The sequence below is a fragment of the Schistocerca cancellata genome, chromosome 1 (assembly GCF_023864275.1).
Source record: "Schistocerca cancellata isolate TAMUIC-IGC-003103 chromosome 1, iqSchCanc2.1, whole genome shotgun sequence".
In the NCBI taxonomy this organism is placed as follows: Eukaryota; Metazoa; Arthropoda; class Insecta; order Orthoptera; family Acrididae; genus Schistocerca; species Schistocerca cancellata.
The window spans coordinates 821,283,788-821,309,503 of NC_064626.1; the positions used below are offsets into that span (position 1 = coordinate 821,283,788).

Consider the following 25,716-nt stretch of genomic DNA (forward strand, 5'->3'; position numbering starts at 1 on the left):
AGGAGGAGGTAAACTTGCAAAAGGCCGGGTGATACGGGACGATTTCAGTTAGATTAGATCATGGGCAGACAGAGATTCCGCAATCAGATACCGGATTGTAAGGCGTACCCAGGAGCAGATATAGACTCAGATCACAATATAGTAGTGATGAAGAGTGGGATGAAGCTTAAGACATTAGTCAGGAAGAATCAATACGCAGAGAAGTGGGATACGGAAGTGCTAAGGAATGACTAGATACGCTTGAAGTTTTCTACGGTTATAGATACAGCAATAAGGAATAGCTCAATAGGCAGTACAGTTGAAGAGGAATGGACATCTCTAAAAAGGACTATCGCAGAAGTTGGGAAGGTCCAAAGAAGGTAACTCCGAAGAAACCTTGGGTAACAGAAGAAATACTTCAGTTGATTGATGAAAGGAGGAAGTACAAAAATGTTCCGGGAAACTCAGGAATATAGAAATACAATTCGCTGAGGAACGAAATAAATAAGAAGTGCAGGGAAGCTAAGACGAAATGGCTGCAGGAAAAATGTGACGACATCGAAATAGAAATGATTGTCGGAAGGACAGACTCAGCATACAGGGAAGTCAAAACAACCTTCCGTGGCGTTAAAAGCTAGGGTAGTAACATTAAGAGTGCAGCGGGAGTTCCAATGTTAAATGCAGAGGAGAGAGCGGATAGGTGGAAAGAATACATTGAAAGCGTCTATCAGGGTGAAGATTCGTCTGATGTGATAGAAAAAGAAACAGGAGTCGATTTAGAAGAGATAGGGGATCCAGTATTAGAATCAGCATTTAAAAAGAGTTTTGGAGGACTTAAGATCAAATAAGGCAGAAGGGATAGATAACATTCCATCAGAATTTCTAAAATCATTGTGGGAAGTGGCAACAAAACGACTATTTACGTTGGTGTGTAGAATGTATGGGTCTGGTGATATACCATCTGACTTTCGGAAAAACATCGTCCACTCAATTCCGGAGACGGCCAGAGCTGACAAGTTCGTGGATTATCGAACAATCAGCTCAACAACTCATGCATCCAAGTTGCTTACTAGAATAATATACAGAAGAACGGAAAAGAAAATTGAGGATGCGTTACATGACGATCAGTTCTGCTTTAGGCAATTCTGACGTTGCAGCTTATAATGGAAGCAAGACTAAAGAAAAATCAAGACACGTATATAGGATTTGTCGACCTGGACAAAACGTTCGACAATAAAATGGCGCAGGATGTTTGAAATTCTGAGAAAAATAAGGGTAAGCTATAGGGAGAGATGAACAATACACAATATGTACAAGAGCCAAGAGGGAATAATAAGAGTGAACGACCAAGAATGAAGCGCTCGTATTAAAAAGGGTGTAAGACAGGGATGTGGCTTTTAGCCCCTAATGTTCAATCAGCATATCGATGAAGTAATGAAGGAAATAAAATAAAGGGATGGTTTTTTTGAAAGCTCATTGCTGATTTCCTTCCTCACCCTTTTTCCCGTGGTTGGGGCCCACCTCTAATAACGGGATGCGGAATTCTTATGCGTCTTCCTTCTACGTAATGGCATTTAGAGACTGTTTTCTATTTCTGATTCTGATTGTTGAAGCAGATCAAACAACTAAGTCATCAGTCTCCTACTCATCCCACAGGGCAGAAGAAATGTACCCAATCTGTCTGCGTATAAAGTAAATTCTGTGTGCAAGTGTGAGAAAGTGTTCTAAATGTCTGCGTAGCATGTATCTGAGGCGGAACGTGGGAGACTACTCGGTATTCACCTAGTCGGATGTGGGAAACCTCCTAAAATCCACATTGAGGCTGGCCAGCACACTGACCCTTCGTCGTTAACCCGCGGGGTTCCGTCCCGGAAACGGTAGCACTAACACGCATGGCTACCAGAGGGGGAGGGGGGGGTTATTCCTTTTCCCAGCAGCTTCCCACAATACTGATTTAATGTCAGCTATTTGATAGCATTGGCACAGAAATTTAGAAGTTGACTTATACCACCATTACTCTTGCTTCCTGTCCATATAATTAAATCCCAAAAATTCCTTCACCCTATACGAAGTTACTATTTTTTGTCGACGACTTCATTTGTTTATAGCAGGCACGTTTCTCGTGATAGTTGTGCGTTATGCGAATCTGACACTGACTGTTGTCGAAGATACTCTTCAGTTTTTTGGGGGTGGCTTCCGCGGCCGCTTTTAAGAGACGGCGGAGCGCAGAGTACACGGCGGGCGCGCTTTGTCGCGGGGCACAATGCGCCCACTGACCGCATTGTTCTGTCCGCATTAGCCGCTTCCTGGCGCCGGATTAGAACGGCCCGCCTAAACAAAGCCCTCCCCAGGATTAATCAGCTAATATAAAACACCACAACACTGCTCGGCAGCTGCGTAAACAGCATTTTTCACCGCAACGTGGCTGGCGTGCCAGCGCGGAGGTAATAGGATAGCCTTATCTGCCGACAACAGTTACCTGCGAACACTCACCGGATTATGAACTGGTTGAACAGATATGGAAGCGCAAGCGTTGGGCAATTTTGCAATATACCACCATATATTCACTGACTGTATTGAACTTACAATTTCAACTTCTCGGATGAAACGCGTATTGGAGGAAAGAGAAACAAATCCTTTAACGTTCTAAACATAGGGTTCGATAAAAAGAGGGACGAGACCGCTCGTGTTAATACTTATTAACACTTTGCCGTCCGCACGTCTCGTACAAATTTATTCGCTTGGCGCCAGCATCGCTAATTCGGATTACTTGGATTGTCGCCGGCCGTTCTTGACATTATCGGGAGATTATAAATTGGTACGTTTTACTAATCTCATTGTTAGTTCTCATAAGTTATCAACCATGTTCCCCTACTTTTATGAAATTTCGAAGATGTACATACATAAATACAAAATTTTATTATTTCATATATTTGTTTATTTGCATTGTCTTTGGTACTTAGTATTTCTCTTTCATATGATGTGCAGCAAAACAGTCTCCAAAATGAAACGCAACTCCACAAGACTTGCACTTTAAGCTTGTTGTTCTTTTTGTTTTTTTTTTTTTTGTTTTTGGGACATACATGACAGTTCCTTCATTTTCGTTTATTCGTTTCGGAAATACGTAGGCTTATTAGTTGGTTTTGCTTCATGTCTGTCAACTGGATCATGACGAGACGTACGCGATGTAGTGGCAACCTCCAAGTTTTGCTCCGCGCTTCATCGTAAATAATCGTATCGTCTCTTTCGTCTGCCATTATGAAAGCGTACAACTTATTATTACCTAAACAAAACATCAACAGAATGCAAAAGATACTAAAATGCTTTCGCTGGCCACTGTGCACTATGCTCACATCACTGTGGTGCCGCCAGCCACTGAGCGACACGACAGCATTGTAGAGTCGCCGGCTGTTGACTGCTATTTCACGCACGACTTCACGGTGGTGTCGCCGGACGGTAGAGTGTTAATAAGTGACTGCGTGTCGGCTTTTAACTATATGCATAAGCCGTAGTTAGTGACAGCTGATTATTACCTTCCACCTTCCACCATGTTGGGTGCATAGTCAGGGAAAAAACAACTAATGCAGTGAATCTGTATACTTAGAGAATGAATTCAGCTAGTCGTGAGCGCCTTTAGAGTAGGAATACTGGAATCAACAAACGTCTGCATTAGGTCCTTTCAGTGTCAGGACAATTCCTAAAAAGCTATAGGATTCAGTTTTGTTATCACCGTCGACAAAACAAATTACGACGTTGCTTAAATATTTTCTAACGACTTCATCATCTATCTGTCGGGCCAACAGAAAAGTTTTTACGGGCTGATATTTGAAGTCCCACTCCCATGGACATGTTCTCAAGTGAAATGCCTTATGTTCAAGCCTCATGGTACATGGCACTCATGTGCTGAATGCTACATATTTCCAACGAATGAACAGAAAACGACTGACACAAGAGTCGAGTAGTATATTCGTTGAGTCACACTTTCTTCTATTGTAGACAGTATGTTCGGTTTTAGAGAGTCATTTCTTACAACCCTTATCCATACGCTAATATAGAACGGAATATGCAGCGGTGTATCAAAAGCTGTGGTATATAAGCCAATAAGAGAATTCATTGTTTAGCTAAAGTGACTCCTGAGTTTGGCCTAGTTATTGTAAGTGATTTCACGCATGTATTGGTTCATTATGGATAAATGCGAACAGGGAAGGTCCATTTATATTAACTACTGTAAAGGTTAAGTTGAACAGTTGATATTTAATGTTTTGAATAATTTAAATAGAAATAATAAATGAATGCCACTTTGTATGAGGCTGGTACATAAGTTCGTAGCGTTTCTGTTTTGCATGCTGTTATTCCGGTTGATATGCTTTTATTTATCCATTGTCATATTTTATTTGTAGTTCGATGTTGCTATTTGAGTTTACTTATTGTCATTTGGAGATAATAAATGGATCTGTGGACGAAATAAAATGTAATCCCAAGTGGAGAAATCGGAACATTTCCGACATATTCTTCTGTTTGAGTTCAATACAGGGGCTACAGCAGCGGAAGCAGCAAGAAACATTTGCACCGTGTATAAGGCTAAGCCTTTGACAAGAAAACGGCAGCAAAATGATTTTTTCGTTTTTAGTTGGATCGTTTTGGCTCTCCACGTTCAGAAAGGCCTTCGGGATTTGATGAAGATCGTTTAAACACATTAATGCACAATGATCCACCACACTGTGCTCGAGAAATGGCGAATGTGATGAACTATGATCATTCCACTACCGTGCGGCACTTGGATGCAGTGGGCATAGTTCAAAAATCAGATGTTTGGATACCGTATGCTCTAAGACAAAATCACGAAAATCAGCAGGTGGAAATCTCTGTTCGCTCGTCATCAACTGGCTCGTGAACAACACCGACCATTCCTATCCTGTATCGTTACTGGTGATGAGAAATGGTGTCTTCATGCTAGCGTAAGGAAAAGAAACGAATGCATGAGGCCAAACAAAGCAGCAAATCACCGTACAAAGACCTGCACACATCCAAAAAAGATAACGTTAACCATATAAGGGAACAGCTACGGCGTAGTGTACTAAGAATTATTTCCCCGAGTTATAACATCAATGCTGACATTTATTGTCAATAACTGAGACATTTTCAGATGCAATCCAAGAACTATGACTAGAAAGACCACTCGAGGCGATGCTTCTCGATGATAATGTCCGCCAGCATTCTGATAGACTGACAAAAGCACTATACAGGAATAGGGCAGGGAAGTCATTCCACCCCCAAGGTATTCATCTGATCTTGCACCCTCAGATTTCAGTTTTACCGCCCTCTATCGAGCAGCATTCAAGGAACTTCTTTCCCGTATGAAAATGCGATCCGAACATGGCTGGAAGAATGTTTAGCCTCAAAACCATGTGATTTCTACAGTCGCGGGATCGAAAAATTTTCTCAACGTTGATAGCCAAGGAGAATACATATTGTTGATGATTATAGCCCTGTTACGTGTATGTTGAGTTAACCATGGAAAAACGCTCGAGGTTGTGCACCAACCTACTATTATATTGGCTAGACATGGTGGTGTGGTTACATGAACCTACTGGAAACTGCAAAGAAACATCATATTTCAGGTATGATCCCCATTCTACACTGTGATTCACATGATGATGTACTGAGATGTCATACGGTTTGCTTGCAGGAACCATGATGAGCGACCTCTGCAAGACGCCGTGGTGGCTTTGTGCGCTGCTGTTGCTGGCAGCCAACGTGCCAGATGCCTGGTAAGTGTCAAAACTGTCTTTCGTGACCTTCCGTCGTTAATAAACAAGTCTGTTAATTTCGTACATCACAGTCGGCGTGTTCTGAAAGATTCAGGCTGTCATTCATGATCTAAACAATGAAAAATGCACCAGTTACATATTTTTTCATGCTTATCACAATGCTTTTCGAGAATTTATTTTCATTTTCATCTGTTTCATGTAAACGCTGCACACCGATTGATAGACTTAGGAGAAGATCTTAAGATACACTGCCACTTCGAAAAATCGCATACAATTGATTTAATGGAGGAGCTGGAAATTTCTGTACACTACAAATAGCAAAGAGAAAAAATTTTCAGTGACAAACTACACAGCGAATCATTTATTTTTTTCAAAAGCTTTTCCTGCATATGACAATTGTAGTAGTATCCATAAATACAATACATACATATCCTCATATACACTACGAGAAAATAGAAACGGTAAATGATATCAGCCAAACAGTTGCAGAATAAAGATTTATTGGAATCCTTGACCACGGTTTTGGTAGTCAATTTATTTTAACTACTGACGACGCCGTTGGCACAATTGTTTTATGTATCTCCACTGCAGGATGTGATTTTAGTGTATTTTTGCTTCTGATGAAGGTATATTTACATATACCGAAACCGTGGTCAAGGATTTCAGTAAATCTTTATGCTGCAACTGTTTGGCTATTTATCATTTACGGTGAAAATTTTCAACAGTTGCTGCTTCAACCATGTTTAAAATTTTGAAATTAGAAAATAGAAACATAATCGATAATTCAATAATCAGTAATTGTAAAACAAATTTTGTAACTTACAGTCGACTGTACCTATATAATGTAATCCACAGAAAATGTAACACATCGGACTGTATACAAACTCTCCGTAAACCATAATGTCGTAATAGGTCTGCGTTCTGTTTTGATTACAAAAACAAAAGTGTAAGTTATGATTTGCGTGCGTATGAAATTCTGTGTAATGGAAAGACACAATACTTGTAAACAGACAAACAAAAATACTATTTCTAACATTAGGATATAAAAATTCCAAGATTAATTTTCTCGGATTTTCCGATTGTAGTAAAACCTCAAAAAGACAAGAGACGCAGAAAATCACACTTGCAAACATCACAGAAAATATGTGTGTATACAAATACGCTTTAAAATGAGAATAAATTCTCAAAAACGTTGTGCTAAGTATGAAAAAATAAGTATTGGCGCAGTTTTTCATTATTTAAATCAGAAACGAGTCTCTCCGAACAGACTAATTATTTACTGAATTTAAAATTAGTGGATGACTTTGCTGTTAGCATAAACGTGTAAGCTTACTTGTTTCTATTATTTCAGGTCATTCCTAACAAGCAAACACCTTTTTCCCTAAATTTTACGATTAATCACCTGTGTTGCTTGTCAGCTTCGGTCGGATACAGTCGCTTTACATATTTACTACTACTATAACTATGTTTCTAAGATTATGGTGTACATACGTGTCAGTGCTTAGAGAATTAGCAGAGTGGACTCATTTAAGTACAGAGTTGGGCAGTGTGTGTTGCTTCACGTCCAACCAAACAACAGTGTAAACCCTGGAATAACGCCGTACAAATTTGGCTATTAATAAGTAGCAATATTCGCTTGCGTCCCAAAGGGAGTCCTCGGACGAATTGTCGCCAGAACTGATTCGATTGTTAGTGTCATAATATGCTCCAAGTAACGTGAAAATTACTGCATCGAGAAGGATACATGTGACAGAAATGAACTTTAGACTACAGTTTAGCAATATGAGGGTGTATAAATGATTTTGGTTACAGGGAGTAAATTTAAAGTTGACAAACCAGAATAACTCGAAAAATAAGCTTCACACGAAAAAATGTGTAGAATCCAAAGCTGGTTGTTTTCGAGGGGGACATCTGCTTGTGCTAAAATTAGCCCGCCACCTCAGCCCCTGGAGGTGGGGCGGGAGACAACTTCAAAATTTCAAATGGGAACCCCCATTTTTTTTATTGCAGAACCAGATTCTACATAAAAAACTACGTACATTTTGTCTTCAACATTTGTTTTGATTCTTGGTAGTTTGCACTGTAATTCAAGAAAATCCATGTTCTAATTTTTGCGGGGAAAATGGATACGGATTGATAAAAAATACTTATTTCTTCGTAAATTTTGATTCGCTAAAACTAAAACTCTCCCTCTCTCCCCATTGGGTGGGGTCTGAGAGAGAGGAATTAGAGTTTTACAAATTTTTACCTGAGAGAGAGGAAGTTGGATTTTACAAATGTTGACCCAAATATTTGGACCAACAGTTGTAAAGCTCTAATTCCTCTCTCTCAGACCCCACCCTAGTAAGAGAGAGGGAAAGTTTTAGTGAATCAAAATTTACGAAGTAAATAAGTATTTTTCATTTATCCGCAACTATTTTCCATGCAAAAATGAGAACATGGATTTTCTTGAATTACAGCGCCAACTACCAAGAATCAAAACAAATGTTTAAAACAAAATGTACGTAGTTTTTTGTGGAGAATCTGATTCTGCAATAAAAAATGGGGGTTCCCATTTGAAATTTTAAAGTTGTCTCCCGCCCCATCCCCAGGGGGCTGGGGTGGCGGGCTAATTTTAGCACCAGCAGATGCCCCCCTCGAAAATAATCTGCTTTGGATTCTTATCTTTCAAGTTATTCTGCTTTGTCAACTTAATATTCACACCCTGTATAAAGCGTGTCGGGGGACGCAAAAGTGCAGTCGTTGTCGTAATGGGGAAACCGAGAGATTTATCTGACGTCCTGAAGCGCATAATCATTGGCTTTCGGGGAAAGGGTGAAAGCATTTTTGAAACGGGTAAGTTTGAGGAGTGTTCGCGTGAATCCGTGGTTAAAGTATACCGTGCAAGGTTAAAATGGCGCTATCCAAAATCAGCGTCGAGGCAACTGTTGTGCACCTCTGGTCATAGATGAGAGGGGTGAACGAAGGCTGCAGAGATGTGTACGGGCGAACAGATGTGCAACCGTTAAGCAAGTGACCGCCGAGATGAACCAAGAGGATACCAGCAGTGTCTCCTCAACGGCCGTTCAGCGAACGCTGCTGTGTATGGGCCTCCGCAGCATGCACCTGGTTCATGCACCTGTCTTGTCTGCTGTTCATTGGAGATAAAGGTTGGAATTTACACGCCAGTGCCGCAATTGGACGTGCACTGAGTGGCGACAGGTAGCCTTTTCAGATGAATCACGTTTTATGTCCCATCGGACAGGTGGCTGTTGTCGTGTATGGCGTAAAACGTCAGTAAGCAAACACCCTGCAACAATCGAGGGAGCGTTATTGTCTGGGAAACGGTTTCGTCGCATTCCATGCGTGATCTCGTCACTCTGGAATGCACAGTGGATCAACACTTGTATGCATCTATGCTTCGAGACCATGTCCACCCCTACATGCAGTTCGTTTTTCCTCTACATGATGGAGTCTTCCAGCAAGACAATGCAACGTGTCACAGCTCGGAGTGTACTTGCGCCCTTCGAGGAGTTGCAGGATGAGTTTACCGTACTCCTCTGGACAACAATCTCGCAGCATTGAAAGATATTGGAGAATCTGTGTGACCACCTCGATCGGGTTGTTCGCCCAGTGGCTCTCAACCAAGAAACCTAGCGCAGCTGGCAACAGTAGTGGAGTCGGCATGGCTCCACATCCCTGTAGGTACTTTCAAGAACGTCACAGACTGTCTTCCTGCTCGTCTTACAGTGATTCGCCCTGTAAAAGGTGGTTATTCAGGCGTCTGACAGGTGGTCACATTAATGTGACTGGACAACGTATTTTAGTGTAGTCTTTTGCGTTCTGTATAGAAATATCATATTATTATGACTATTAGCAAATACTAGAAGTAGTTAATATGTAGAGCACTGTCTTGAAATGTACTACCTGCAGTTCACAGCGACGGCACAGTTTCACAGTCGATGGAACGGAAATAACGATTGAAATCAGCAGCAGAATATCAGAACGTTGGATTTGAAGACGAGGAAAATATACAAAGGACTGAAAAAAAAATTTGAGTCTGTTAGATGTCGATCATTGTAGCTTTAGGAAAGGTAAAAGCAGCAGAAAGATGGTTCTGAAGTTCCGTTTAAGAATAGTAGCAAGACTTAAGGAAAACGAGGACACTGTCATGGAATTCGTGATCCCAGGAAAAGTGTCTGATAACGTAAAATGGTGCAAGGTGTTTGAAATCCTCGTAGAAGTGGGTATAAGCTATTAAGAAAAATGGGTAATGATCAGAATTTACGAGAAACGAGAGAGAACAATAACACTGGAAGATCAAGACAGGAGCGCTACGATTAAAAGCTCCGTGAGGAAAGATTGCAGGCTATTTCCTTACTTTTCAGCCCGTACATCGAAGAAGCAATGACGAAAGAAAAAAAAAGGCTCAAGGGGATTGCAATTCAGGGCGAAAGGACATGAATGATAAGATTCGCTGATTGCTCTGATATCCTCAGTGAAAGTGAGGGAGAATTATTGGACATGTTAAGTGGAATCAGGAGCCTAATGAGCACAGATTATGGTCTGACAGTAAACCAAAGAAAGACGAAAGTAATGAGGAGTAGCAGAATTGAGATTAGCAGAAACTTAACATCAGAACTGGGGACCTCGCAGAAGACCAAGCGAACGAATTCTGCTACGCTGTAAACAAAATAATGCATGGCAAAGCAAGGAGTATGGAAGAAGCAGGCAAATGTGCAATCATTGTTAAAAGAAGTCTACTAGTATCAAACATAGCCGGCCGAAGTTAAAGGCGCTGCAGTCTAGAACCGCAAGACCGCTACGGTCGCAGGTTCGAATCCTGCCTCGGGCATGGGTGTTTGTGATGTCCTTAGGTTAGTTAGGTTTAACTAGTTCTAAGTTCTAGGGGACTAATGACCTCAGCAGTTGAGTCCCATAGTGCTCAGAGCCATTTAGTATCAAACATATGTCTCCAATGGAGGAAGACACTTCTGAAAATGTGCGTCTGGAGCACAGCATTATATGGAAGAGAATGTGGACTTAGGAGAAAACCAGTAAAGAAGAGAACTGAAGTATTTGAGATCTGGTGTTACAAAAGGATGCTGAAAATTCAGCGGACTGATAAGAGGAGAACGGCTAGGAAAAGAAACAGTGGAAAGAATGAACATGATAAGACGTGTGTTAAAGCATCAGGGAATAATTTCCAAGGTACTAAAGGTAGCTGCAGAGGGTGAAAACTATAGGGGAAATAGTAGATTTGAATATATCCAACAAATAATTGAGAGGATAGGGTTAAGTACTATTCTGGGATGAAGAGCTTAGCATAGCAGAGGAAATCGGGAATGGCTGCTTCAAACTAACCAGAAGGCTGATGAACACGTTACCATTCCTACTCTTAAGGAAATCCGCTCCGGTCTGTGGATTCCGATATATCTGGGTACAAGCAGTGGCCTTAAGATTGATTCATAATACCTAGTCACAGCAGAATTTACTAAATTATGGATTAGTGCATTCACTGACCGAGGCGTAGTTCATTAGGATAAGCTTCTTAGTTATTATCCCTGGCCCTTTATGAACAACGTCATTCCTCATGTCAGAGGGAAAAAGTACACTCCTGGAAATTGAAATAAGAACACCGTGAATTCATTGTCCCAGGAAGGGGAAACTTTATTGACACATTCCTGGGGTCAGATACATCACATGATCACACTGACAGAACCACAGGCACATAGACACATGCAACAGAGCATGCACAATGTCGGCACTAGTACAGTGTATATCCACCTTTTGCAGTAATGCAGGCTGCTATTCTCCCATGGAGACGATCGTAGAGATGCTGGATGTAGTCCTGTGGAACGGCTTGCCATGCCATTTCCACCTGGCGCCTCAGTTGGACCAGCGTTCGTGCTGGACGTGCAGACCGCGTGAGACGACGCTTCATCCAGTCCCAAACATGCTCAATGGGGGACAGATCCGGAGATCTTGCTGGCCAGGGTAGTTGACTTACACCTTCTAGAGCACGTTGGGTGGCACGGGATACATGCGGACGTGCATTGTCCTGTTGGAACAGTAAGTTCCCTTGCCGGTCTAGGAATGGTAGAACGATGGGTTCGATGACGGTTTGGATGTACCGTGCACTATTCAGTGTCCCCTCGACGATCACCAGTGGTGTACGGCCAGTGTAGGAGATCGCTCCCCACACCATGATGCCGGGTGTTGGCCCTGTGTGCCTCGGTCGTATGCAGTCCTGATTGTGGCGCTCACCTGCACGGCGCCAAACACGCATACGACCATCATTGGCACCAAGGCAGAAGCGACTCTCATCGCTGAAGACGACACGTCTCCATTCGTCCCTCTATTCATGCCTGTCGCGACACCACTGGAGGCGGGCTGCACGATGTTGGGGCGTGAGCGGAAGACGGCCTAACGGTGTGCGGGACCGTAGCCCAGCTTCATGGAGACGGTTGCGAATGGTCCTCGCCGATACCCCAGGAGCAACAGTGTCCCTAATTTGCTGGGAAGTGGCGGTGCGGTCCCCTACGGCACTGCGTAGGATCCTACGGTCTTGGGCGTGCATCCGTGCGTCGCTGCGGTCCGGTCCCAGGTCGACGGGCACGTGCACCTTCCGCCGACCACTGGCGACAACATCGATGTACTGTGGAGACCTCACGCCCCACGTGTTGAGCAATTCGGCGGTACGTCCACCCGGCCTCCCGCATGCCCACTATACGCCCTCGCTCAAAGTCCGGCAACTGCACATACGGTTCACGTCCACGCTGTCGCGGCATGCTACCAGTGTTAAAGACTGCGATGGAGCTCCGTATGCCACGGCAAACTGGCTGACACTGACGGCGGCGGTGCACAAATGCTGCGCAGCTAGCGCCATTCGACGGCCAACACCGCGGTTCCTGGTGTGTCCGCTGTGCCGTGCGTGTGATCATTGCTTGTACAGCCCTCTCGCAGTGTCCGGAGCAAGTATGGTGGGTCTGACACACCGGTGTCAATGTGTTCTTTTTTCCATTTCCAGGAGTGTATTTTCAGTACAGTAATGAACATATAAGAAGTTACCCAAGACCGCTGCTTTTTATATACTGCTGCAATGTGTTGTAATGCGTTGATACGAGTGAAAATTTATATTTGTTGGGTTTAGTACATCTTGCACAATAATTTGTGTCAGTGTTTAGTGTGCTGAAAAATGGGTTCTTGATATTGTTTACCTTGCAGATGATCGAGCAATAAGCGTAAATACTTTGATTTTAAAGCAAGTGTATGAAAAAATACTTGCGAATAGACAGAAGATGCAAAAGAAAAAAAATCATCTTTCTTCCAGAAAATGCATCAACCCGAAAACATGTTTTGACAATAGGAAAACTACAGATCTGCCATAAGGATATTTGGAACGTCTATTTTGTTTATCACAATCGGCGACATCTGACTTCCACTAATTCACACTGTAACTGGCACACATTTTTAGTCCACTGAAGAGGACGTGGTGAACATAGGAAAATATACTTTTAGATTTACCAGAATTACACTGCAGGAAATAACGATGGAAAAAGGAGGATTAAATCGAACAATGCAGGAATATATTTTTAGATCTACCAGAATTACACTTCAGGAAATAACGTTGGAAAAAGTGGGTTCATTTAAAGGAGGGTTAAATCGAACAACACAGTCTTCATCTGCTACGTCTTGAATTTTCTCAACCTACACCCGTATCCTTGGAAATGAAACACGTAACGGTAACGTTCTGGCATTCGAATAATCTCTTTTAACGATGACAAGAGCAAATTCAATTTCGTTTGATTACTAGCGAGTTAAAATGTTGAATTTGGTTGCTGTGAAATGACCTCATAATCATTAAAATAGGCAGTGACAGTTTTAGACAACGTGGAATACCTCACTGTTGTCCTGAGTAAGAACTGAGAGGCGGCTTTTGACGTTACGTTTCAAAAATGGTTCAAATGGCTCTGAGCACTATGGGACTTAACATCTGAGGTCATCAGTCTCCTAGGACTAAGAACTACTTAAACCTAACTAACCTAAGGACATCACACACATCCATGCCCGAGGCAGCATTCGAACCTGCGACCGTAGCGGTCGCGCGTTTCCAGACTGTAGCACCTAGAACCGCTCGGCCAATCCGGGCGGCCGTTACGTTGCACTGGTTGTCGATATCCGCTCAGGAACTGGATCGTGCTGGTAATGGCAATGAGTGCCAGTGCTGCTTACAGGACTCTTTATTGGAGGGGTAGGGCGAGCGTACGCTTACAGCCTAGCCTATCGAACAGCAACTGCGGGCTCCTTGAGTGCAACGTTCGGATCTGACGAATGAACCACTCTCTGGCTTGTGCCACGATAGACACTTATAGCAGTTACGAATTAAGTTCAGTCTATTGGAGCATACTGTAGAAGAGAATATGTAAAAATCGGGCATAGGCATAAATGTGGGTACCCCTCTCCAAAGGGGTATGGGAGGTGCTGACGGCGGGCGTCCGGGACTGTAAACGGCGCTGCTTGCTTATAGAAGATACCAGTAAACAGCTGGAAACTTCCTTTCAACTACTGCTGATTGTAAAGTCGCTTACTGTGCGAATTGGAGTTTTTCTAGAGTACAAACCTTTGGCAGACGTGAAAACGTTTTCTTTTCGTGTCTTTATGGTTAGTTTAAAACAATTTCACAGTGATATACGGAAAGCAGAATATAAGTTACTTTTAAAAACACGTCTGTAGTCAACCACGTATTTAGCCTGCATGTGACAGGGGCCACCTGGCTTAGGTGTGGTTAGAGTAAATATAGGCCTTCTTTAAACACGACAGAATTCCATGGGGATTTAAAATGCGGATTCTCTCTTCGACATGTCTCCTGTCCCCGACATTAAGAAGAGAACCACCAAATCGGGACGCAAAGCAGCAGTCACTAATCTCATCACTATTTATTTATTTATCGTATGGCAATACATATACAAAGATTACAAAACTACTACACGTCAACATTTTAGCACAGCTCTCCACAAATCTTCAAGGCAAATATCTAAAGCCAAGAAGCAGAGGCAGCCAGACAATCTCAAAGATCTCCTGGCTAAAATGAATTTGTCACAAGATACGGACTCACGCGTCTCTTCTCAGGACCATCGAGCTGCAAACTTTGGAAGCCTCATCACTCAACGCTATTCAAAAATCAGCCGACCAAATAGCGTGACAAAAGCGCTGTCAAGAAGACGACGATGAGTTTTTCCGGGGCTGGAGACTGGCTAGTGGGCAGGCCTGGCGGAAATACGACATACCTTCAGAAAAAGGAAACTAGACCCACGAAACGATCTAATTCTTCAGCAGACTCCTGCGATCTACCTCTTGTGGACAGTGATAACGACCTCGTTACCAACGCTGCGGGCACACCAGACTTAAGTCGTGCAACCTGCACCTTCGATGATGAAAATTATTTCAAGTCATTTACGGAAAAATTTGGGTTAAATGGGTCATATGCCAACTCTGGATTTACTTAGGTAGCTGTGGAGCTGAAGGAGACATTTAAGTTTGCGATTTCTGTAAATAACTTTTGATTCGAGTTTAATTTAAATTGGTTAAATAAACAATTTGTTATTTGTAAACTAGTTTACTGTTTAGTAATGTTTTATCCACCTTTATCAAAAAATTTAAAAAATTAAAAACTATTGTGACTTTTTTGTGTAGGGCCAATACGCCACTACCCCTTCAAAACCATGTGTGAGAGTTTCAAATTTTATTGTTCGTTACCTCCAAACTACCAGTCCTACAGAAAAACTGAATGAGACATTGATGTAGGAAAATAAATCTAGTTAAATTTTTTCACGGGATACGTTTTCGCTAGAGAGCGCGATTTTCGAATTATTCAAGAGAAGTTACAAAAGTGATCTTCAAACGCGTTTTACTTTAGTAGCGCGAAAACCGTGATCTCAGGCGAAGTCGTGTCACGTTACAAAATTTAACTACATTAAAAATCCTGCAACAAGGTCATGTTCATTGCTTCTGTAGGATTAATAGTTTGCGCATAGAGAGCGAGATAATATAAAAATCTCATGCGTGGTTTTTGAATATAATGCGTGTTGCTTAAAACCCGTAGGTAGGAGCAGCAGAATCGCAGTGTGTGTCAACAGAATTGCGAAACATATACAAAAGCTACTCAGGACGTATGGAACAATCGGTCGCGAAATGCAAACCACAATAAAAGGAAAAAATGTTTTATTTGCGACAGTTTGCTTCACCTTCCAGATACTTCCCTACATAGTAGCCGTTCCGCCCTAGACAACTGTCGTAGCGTTGTACCAACTTCCAATACCCTTGTCATAGAAGGCAGTCGAATATGCTGCCGCCACTTCCCTGCGCCGGTGTGCAGTTCTTTGTCTGTGTCAGAACGTTGTCTTAATAGCCATCGGTTCATGTGAGCAGAGATGGACATCAGAGGGGGCCAAGTCCAGGCTTTATGGTTGATAATCAAACACTTCTCATGGAAAACACTGCAGGGCCATCGTCGTTGCCCTGCAGTGTGCGGTCGCGGCTTATCATAAAGAAGGAAACACATGACAAGTACGTTATGTAGGGTTGCATTAAATCAGGAGAAACCCCTCAGCGGGCACCTATACTTGGCGGCAGAACTATTGTTCTACGCATCTCATTGTGTACTCAGGCCTGAAAAGAGCGACGTAACGTGATCGACAGGTTTAGTAGAGACACTGCCCAACACAAGTGTGCAAAACTTCATCGAATTTTCACTGTTGTTTCCATTTCGTGACCTATCGAACCTTACTTTTCGAACAGCCGTCGTATGAAGAATTTACTTAACTGTTTCCTACTGAGATCCTTGAAACATCATTCTTAGGCCAGCTGAGTTCTTTCCTATTGAACGAAATTACTTAATTTTTGGACTACTATGATCTGTTATACCGAGTATAATCATAGACGCTTAATTCAGTATTAGTGTTGGAAGACATATTGCATGTTATTTGTGTGTGTGTGTGTGTGTGTGTGTGTGTGTGTGTGTGTGTGCAGTTGCGACCAAGAATGAATGAGTGAGTGTGTGAGAGAGACAGCCGAGCATGGTTGGTATCGTGATGGGAGGCAGGGCGCGTTTGTGTGTCAGGTGCACGCAGCAGAAGATGAACTTCCGCGAGAAGGAGAAACAGGTGCTGGACCAGATCCTGGGGCCAGGTCGCTACGACGCGCGCATCCGGCCGTCGGGGATCAACGGCACAGGTGGGTGTGTGCGCAGAGCAGCCGGCCTAGCCGCAGGCGCAAAGATATAACACATAACTAAAAGCACACACAAATACGAAATTAACGTTCATATTGCATACTGAGGCTCAACACGTCAGTAAGCATGCTTCACTATGCTCACGCTCTTCCAGTTCTGTGGGGGTAGCGATAGACAGCTGCAATCCTTGCAATCAGAAGTCAGGGGTAGAACAAGCCGTTAACATCAAGAAAAAATTGACTTTCTCAGAGCAAAGTAATGAAGGCGAGAGATACCTAAATTGGTACGCATGTAATGACAACGGGGACGAGCTCATTTACATTGTGTCTCAGAAACCTGAATTCAAATTGGTCGCATTAGCTGACGACTGAAACAAATGCGTGAGAGTATTAGTACCATAAATGAAAAATTACAGCCATTATTTTCCGTGAATATATAAAATCTGTTAAAGTGGTCATTTGTTCTACATTTCTGTTTTTAAGGCCACCCCTTCTACTAATTGACGTGCCACCATTTATTTGTAACACTCCTCTTGGTTTCCTTCCCTGCAGTATCTTAAATTGTGATTACGTAATAATTGCGAGTAATACTTCCACGTAATACTTCCAACACGTATCCTCTGAATTCTGTCAACCGACCTAATTCCATGCGGAATTTTTCCTTGACTGAAACTGTTGTGTGAAATAACCTGACTGTCAGCGATACTTCGAATAAGATCATTTTTGGCCTAGGAAGTTACATCTTGCATCTGCTGTAAACTCTTACTTCTGTTTCGAATACTATTGTTTCCCACATTTTCTGTCCTATAACAATAGTGTTTATTTCTTCTGTAAACATGTCACACGTCACTGAATTCGCTTTCGGCATATCTGTTGCATAGTTCCCTATCCACCATCCGGATTCAGGTTGTTTGTGGTTTGCATAGATCATTCAGTATAAATACTGGGAACATTCCTTTGGAAAGGATACGGCCGATTCCTTTCCTCACCGTTCCTCAATCTGAGTTGAGTCTTTTATGTTCTCGTCGTCGACGGGACGTTAAACTATAAACTTACTTCCTTCTTTCTTATATGCTCACCACTCTGGAGACATCAACTTTTCGTTATTGCTGAGAATATGGTAAAATTTCTCTGAATATCCTTTGAGTCATGAATTTATGATTGGAAATAGAAGTAAGATTCCTACGTCCGTTCTATTCCCTTGAGCTTCACGCCAACTGCCGTCTTTCGGGTGCCGTACGGAGGGTCATGGAGACAGCACACAGCTCTCCCAGCCGGTGACGGCTTTCTTGGCTACGAAGCCGTTATTTTTCACTCAAGTAACTTCTCAGTTGGCATCACGAGACCGGAAATCGGACCCGGATCTTCTGCATAGAAATTAGACGCACTGACCACTTAGCTACGGAGGTGGACTTCTTCCAGTTTAAGGATAAGAAAAATTATTCTGTTCCGCTCAGTATATTGTCATAGGTCGAAGTAATACTTTGTCTTTTAAGGGTTGTTGGCGCAGATTTCGTTAAAATTGAGTCAAAAATATTTTCGAAGTGTACGGATCCCAAACAAAACAGTGATTCGCATTCATTGCTCCTTTCTGTTTTTCGTTCACCACTTGCAAGTGGTTCATTATGCGGCAGCGACTTCCTCTGCCTTATTTTTCCATGGAGTTGATAAAAAGTTAAATGAATATCTTGTCCGTTACGGAGAGTATCTGTACGTTAGTCGTTTCTTTATGTCATGTCTATTTCATTTCTCGTGATGCAGAATAATAATATATTGTTCTTCTCCTTAACTATACTAACGTATGGCCACTATATTCCTGGTATCACATGCTTCCATTGAAAAATAGTTCCTGCGTTTTTGCCTTACTTTCGAATTTAAATCTCTCATTATCATCTTGTAGTGGCATTTACAATATTTTATCAGTTACTCACAGTAGAGTCCTCCAACTCATCGGAATATGGTACGTTGTGGCGTAGACCTAAAAATGATTTCAATGTAGAATCTTTATTTACAGTTTTAAAACAAGATTCTGAACTTACTTCGCTATCTGAAATAATGTTTTTAATTTTAGCGCTTATAATAAACAAAAACATGTGAATTCCCTTCCTACTCGGATCCTCTGTAGTTAAAGCTATGTTCCCATTTCTTGCTGTTCGGACTTTGTTCCTACGCCCCACAGCTAATACACCGAATTGATCCAATGTAATCTTATTTAACTCTTCTTCCAAATCTAGTAACCTTCCTTGGAATTCTAAAGTTCTTTCTCCCTAAATGAGTATTAGTGGAGGCAGTTAGTAATGTAGGGTCCGCGTTATTGTCTGTAGAGCCAAACGTCGAGTAGCAAGGTGCTGGCGACCAAATACTTGGACATGCTCCTCGGTCTGAAACTAACGAATTTTCTGGCTCCACTACTCCAAGTATTATGTCAATTGGGCTGAAATACGTGACAGTAAGGCATCTGTCAACACTACACGTGTTACGTCAGCCTTCCAGGAACCGTAGACACGTAAAGAGTACTGAACCTCGGCAGAGGTGTACTCTTAATAGTCTCATTCTCGTTCAGAATGCTTCCGAATCTCCTGACCAATCGTCAGCAGTGAGTGTCTGTAGTCACTCTTGTCAAATGGCAGGAAAGTCGGTCTTTGTGTTAACCATAATACATTTAGCCATAAACCTCAACGTAAGCGTACTAATACAGCGATCTTTCTTGGCTACTTCTGCACGTTAAGAGAGTATAGTTAAGCATGCTTTGAGTTTTATGAGCTGAGTATGTGACACATATTAAATAAATACATAGGTTTATTACGTCCTGTTCAAATACTTTGTCTTCTGCAGGCATTTTCTAAACGGGGACGCATACAGTATTGCAATGACGATATTTTATCTATTCGCCAGGCGGCAGTTTTTGCGTCAGTTATTTCCCTTATCAGTAATGATGTCTATCGGAGACATAATTTAATGACTGACACTACAAAGTGCTTCCCTTAATCACAACTTTAAGCTTTTCATAGATGATTCAAAAATGCTTACGTCGTAGCCACCAGCTTTTAATTATGTGTGCCTAAAATGTTCTGTTATTCGGCAAAACTTAATTAAAAAGCTACCAGAACAGTTGTCGCACACTAGATTATCTACAACCTCTTCAGTTCGAAATTGATATACAGAGAAGTCTAGATAGGTTTTTACTTGTTCACTATTCCAGTTATTATTCTTATTTGTATTGCAATTTTTACTGAAGAGTGTTGCACACCGAAGGCAACGTATTTCTAGCTAAGAACATCTACCTATAATTCTTGGAGTAACAGATAAAGTATAAGTTACATGTGCATTAATCACAAAAGCACACAGAATGAAAAGTGATTTAGCTTTTTACTGTTCCCAGTTCACTTAATTGGGGACGTTCCTCACCAGCTAACTTTCTTTCCTAAAGAGCTTTCTGGAATAATCTAGTTTACATAATGTTAGTTAATCGTGTCAATCATTATTTTTCAATCGCTCATAAAGTGTGCAGCTGACTGTAGTAGATTTGAACTGTCGTGTGTTGCATAAATGTAACGATTAGTATATATTTCTTTCCTGTGCACTAATTGTGTGTGATAACTTAGTTGTCTTTTGTAGGAAACGGGGATCGTTTTCCGCAGCACTGGCATGATGAAGCAGTCACCGACACCTTAGCTGATACAGTAATTAGTTCTAAGCAATGCGTTGCAGGACAACCACCTCTCTTCGAGCGACCTGTTCCTTTCCGTCGCTACTCAATAAGCGCCGAGACTTAAGACAAAGAAGGAAATAACTGGGGCGCTATTCGCAAGCGAAGAATGCGTTCCTGGAGCAGGCTGTTTATCGATTCGCTTGAGCAAAACGACTTCCACGTTAGCGGGGGGAGCGGAATACACGAATTACACCGATGCGATGATAAATGAAGGAAATGGAGCGGATATCAATACATCTAAAAGAGGCAGACTGGAAATAGCGTATTACTGTCTAACTGCCGTTGAAATGGAATGGAAATGACGTCCCAGCTGTGTTACAGTCCCACCGGTAAAGAGCTCCCACACACTGAATGAAATCCTCGACTGCTTATTTTTCTTCTTTCAGAGTTCGGTATAAAGAAGCTTTTTGATGATTGGCGAATGTTAATTTTTTGTTTCTCAGAATGACCATTGTAGTATTTGGTCGCAACTTATAAACTGATTATTTCCTGGCAGATACTGACTGAGAAAATATTTTAACATTTAACATCAAGTACCATTCCGGAAACTTACCACAAGATTATGGAAAAAAATCAGAAAATTTACTTTCTCCAAATTAGTAAGTCATTCTTCGCTTATAATTTGTAATTTATCGGTGAAACTCTGGTAATTTCGTTTAGAGCAAACAAAACTGATGTAAAGGTAATTACACTGCAGTTAGTCTTTGCAGTCACACTACCAGTACATACCTATTTGTGTGTAGAACTTAATCTCTTTCGTTGACGCATTTTTCAGACAGGAACTGACGGATGGCGCGCTAGTGACTAGGAAAAACACAACCATGAAGACAGTTCACTGTGAAATTCATCAGCTCGATTTACTTTCCAGGAAACCTTGTTACCGCTTCTAGTACACTCTTGTGATCATATGGAAACAGACCGCACCAAAGAGTCTCAGACCAGACGTCTACACAGCAGGATACATTTACTATTAACTGCGGAACGCTTGTGGTCACACAAACCTTCAAACAGACTCGCAGATGATTCTTATGGCTTAATTGGCGATCCCAAAACGTAAATAAACGACTGTCGATCGCAGTGAGCTCCCGGGAACAGATAAATGTGAGGAATGTTGGATTTTCTTGCTGCGTAATTGTGTGAGAGTGAAAATTATTCCATTCCATAGTGGCAGAGTGCCACAGCAACCAGTTTCGAATTGTGTCATAATAAAAACAGTCTTGGTTCCGAAATTATTTAATGTCATTAATTGACACTAACTAAATTCTCAACAAAAGACTGTTTCTGTTCTAAAATGTACGAGAGTAGTTTGATAAGCTTGGTACTTGATCTTGAAATTAATGAATCAGTTAATAGACAATTTTATCTAATAATAGTGTTCATTGATAGCTATACACTCAGCAGACCAAGTTTTCAATGTTTTATCCTACCAGAAAACTAAGTTTAGTCGTTCAGTACGCTACTCCGTTATTGGAAGCGATCACTATACCGTCAGATAAAAGTATCTTCTCATTAAGGAATGTTTTCTAGTTTGGTAAAGGGTAAAATATTACTGGGGTTAATGGAGAAGGGTAGTGTTAGTAGGGAGACGTTTCGAAGCTCAGAGGCTGCACTTTCGCTATAATGAGTTCTGTTTTATGGCTTTTTGCCTTTGTGGAGGATATATTTTAAGACTATACACATGGAATCAGAAACAAACTACAGCCACAAAATTTCTGTCGAAGGATCGTGTTCGCATTTTTCGATCTGATCTCACCAGTCTTCATATGTAATTTTGATAGCAGATTAAACACTGCGATTCGTTGAAGTTTCTTTCACAGTCACGAATATTCGCAAAAGTGCTGGAGAATATGCTAAACATTTCCAAGTGCGTCACTGAAATGTTCGTGGTTTTTATTCTTGGTACCTACCATTACCCACGGGAAATTTCTTTTACAGTTTCTCCTGCAGCGTGTACAGTAATCATTCAGTTAAAATACTGAATCGTTACGTATATAGCACACGTCGGCGATTTTTTATCGGCATACCGTGAAAGTTTAAAGAGGTTTCTCAACTGTCTATCCGAACCACACACTCCCTTCTAAATTCTCTGCGAGCATGCACAATCTGATTGAACATAAATATGCACTTTTAATGTCCTTTGCAATTCACGTGATACTGATATAAACTGGTTTCATGTGTGTTACACTTAAATGGTTTAAATTAAAATTCTCAGACAGCATGAAATCCGTTTTTCCACTATACGTTTATCAGGTGGGAGAAAACAAAGGATAGTTATTTCGACTTTCAGTATAAGATTTTGAAGCATTACACTCATACCACTTTAGAAAATTTGCCACTCTTTCATAGAAATTTACGTGACTTACCAAACTGCCCTCGTACCGTTTGTTACATTTTTGAGGCACATTTAAAATGGTAAATGGGATGAAATAGAGCGTACAATGGAATATACTGCCTTGTGTTCTGCACCAAAGATCGTATGGTATTGCGTGCGACGGTCACTTTCAGGAGGTTCACACACCTCTAAAATATTCACGGTTCGTGTGACGGTTTTGATTCTACGTGTACCTCTAGGCCCTTCTAAACTGGCTGGTTGAATTAGTTATGAGGCCCAATTGTACTATGACTAATAAAACACTATAGTGTTCAAATCAATGTCGATGGCTATGATTGCTCTGCGTATTAAAAGATATGCAGACGTTTCGTGTGGCAGAGCTACAACCGAAGAGCGGTTGTTGTCCTGCAGCGTTCTGAAGCGCCGTGCGTATGCGCGTACAGTACTGTGTTTGTGCTTGTGAGCGCGTCTGGGAGTGTGTTCGTGCGTGTGCCAGCGTAGAGGAGGCGCCCGCTCGTCTCAAGTCACGACGGGAAGGGGCAAAGCTTTACGGGACAAGACTGCATGTCGTCAGCACACGCCTGCAGCTCTCAGCCGTCGTCATCCTCCCAACAATTAACGGCGTAGTTGACACTGTGGAGTCAAGCACACCAGCTGTTTCTCAAAACGCAAATTGTTTTGCCAGTCCTTGCGTCATAACTGTGTCTTCAGTAGTTTATGGTACTGTTAATTCGGTCACACTTTACTTCACCGCCTTTGAAACTATTTCACTGTGTTTCCTGTTGGGACAGAGTAAAACATAAACTTACGAGAAAACGGCCTTGCTGTGCTGGTACTGCGAACGGCTGAAAGCAAGGGGAAACTACGACCGTAATTTTTCCCCAGGGCATGCAGCTTTACTGTATGATTAAATGATGATGGCGTCCTCTTGGGTAAAATATTCCGGAGGTAAAATAGTCCCCCATTCGGATCTCCGGGCGGGGACTACTCAAGAGGATGTCGTTATCAGGAGAAAGAAAACTGGCGTTCTACGAATCGGAGCGTGGAATGTCAGATCCCTTAATCGGGCAGGTAGGTTAGAAAATTTAAAAAGGGAAATGGATAGGTTAAAGTTAGATATAGTGGGAATTAGTGAAGTTCGGTGGCAGGAGGAACAAGACTTCTGGTCAGGTGACTACAGGGTTATAAACACAAAGTCAAATAGGGGTAATGCAGGAGTAGGTTTAATAATGAATAGGAAAATAGGAATGCGGGTAAGCTACTACAAACAGCATAGTGAACGCATTATTGTGGCCAAGATAGATACGAAGCCCACACCTACTACAGTAGTACAAGTTTATATGCCAACTAGCTCTGCAGATGACGAAGAAATTGAAGAAATGTATGATGAAATAAAAGAAATTATTCAGATAGTGAAGGGAGACGAAAATTTAATAGTCATGGGTGACTGGAATTCGAGTGTAGGAAAAGGGAGAGAAGGAAACGTAGTAGGTGAGTATGGATTGGGGCTAAGAAATGAAAGAGGAAGCCGCCTGGTAGAATTTTGCACAGAGCACAACTTAATCATAGCAAACACTTGGTTTAAGAATCATGATAGAAGGTTGTATACATGGAAGAACCCTGGAGATACTAAAAGGTATCAGATAGATTATATAATGGTAAGACAGAGATTTAGGAACCAGGCTTTAAATTGTAAGACATTTCCAGGGGCAGATGTGGACTCTGACCACAATTTATTGGTTATGACCTGTAGATTAAAACTGAAGAAACTGCAAAAAGGTGGGAATTTAAGGAGATGGGACCTGGATAAACTGAAAGAACCAGAGGTTGTAGAGAGTTTCAGGGAGAGCATAAGGGAACAATTGACAGGAATGAGGGAAAGAAATACAGTAGAAGAAGAATGGGTAGCTTTGAGGGATGAAGTAGTGAAGGCAGCAGAGGATCAAGTAGGTAAAAAGAAGAGGGCTAGTAGAAATCCTTGGGTAACAGAAGAAATATTGAATTTAATTGATGAAAGGAGAAAATATAAAAATGCAGTAAGTGAAGCAGGCAAAAAGGAATACAAACGTCTCGAAAATGGGATCGACAAGAAGTGCAAAATGGCTAAGCAGGCATGGCTAGAGGACAAATGTAAGGATGTGGAGGCTTATCTCACTAGGGGTAAGATAGATACTGCCTACAGGAAAATTAAAGAGACCTTTGGAGATAAGAGAACTACTTGTATGAACATCAAGAGCTCAGATGGAAACCCAGTTCTAAGCAAAGAAGGGAAAGCAGAAAGGTGGAAGGAGTATATAGAGGGTCTATACAAGGGCGATGCACTTGAGGACAATATTATGGAAATGGAAGAGGATGTAGATGAAGATGAAATGGGAGATACGATACTGCGTGAAGAGTTTGACAGAGCACTGAAAGACCTGAGTCGAAACAAGGCCCCCGGAGTAGACAACATTCCATTGGAACTACTGACGGCCTTGGGAGAGCCAGTCCTGACGAAACTCTACCATCTGGTGATCAAGATGTATGAAACAGGCGAAATACCCTCTGACTTCAAGAAGAATATAATAATTCCAATCCCAAAGAAAGCATGTGTGGACAGATGTGAAAATTACCGAACAATCAGTTTAATAAGCCACAGCTGCAAAATACTAACACGAATTCTTTACAGACGAATGGAAAAACTAGTAGAAGCCGACCTCGGGGAAGATCAG

The 25,716-nt window shown here is 41.8% G+C and overlaps 1 protein-coding gene across 8 annotated transcripts in view; it reads left to right on the plus strand.

The window, feature by feature from the left end:
* LOC126188374 (glutamate-gated chloride channel) overlaps window positions 1-25,716 on the plus strand; it is a 681,209-nt gene that overhangs the window by 498,905 nt on the left and 156,588 nt on the right. For 5 of the 8 annotated variants that reach the window (XM_049929990.1, XM_049929998.1, XM_049929976.1 and 2 more), the window contains 2 exons: window positions 5,669-5,750; window positions 16,834-16,964. In XM_049929990.1, the coding sequence (XP_049785947.1) occupies window positions 5,674-5,750; window positions 16,834-16,964 (208 nt within the window). In that variant the 5' untranslated portion in view covers window positions 5,669-5,673. The remainder of the gene's footprint in view (window positions 1-5,668; window positions 5,751-16,833; window positions 16,965-25,716) is intronic. The other 3 variants (XM_049930027.1, XM_049930012.1, XM_049930019.1) reach the window with 1 other exon arrangement.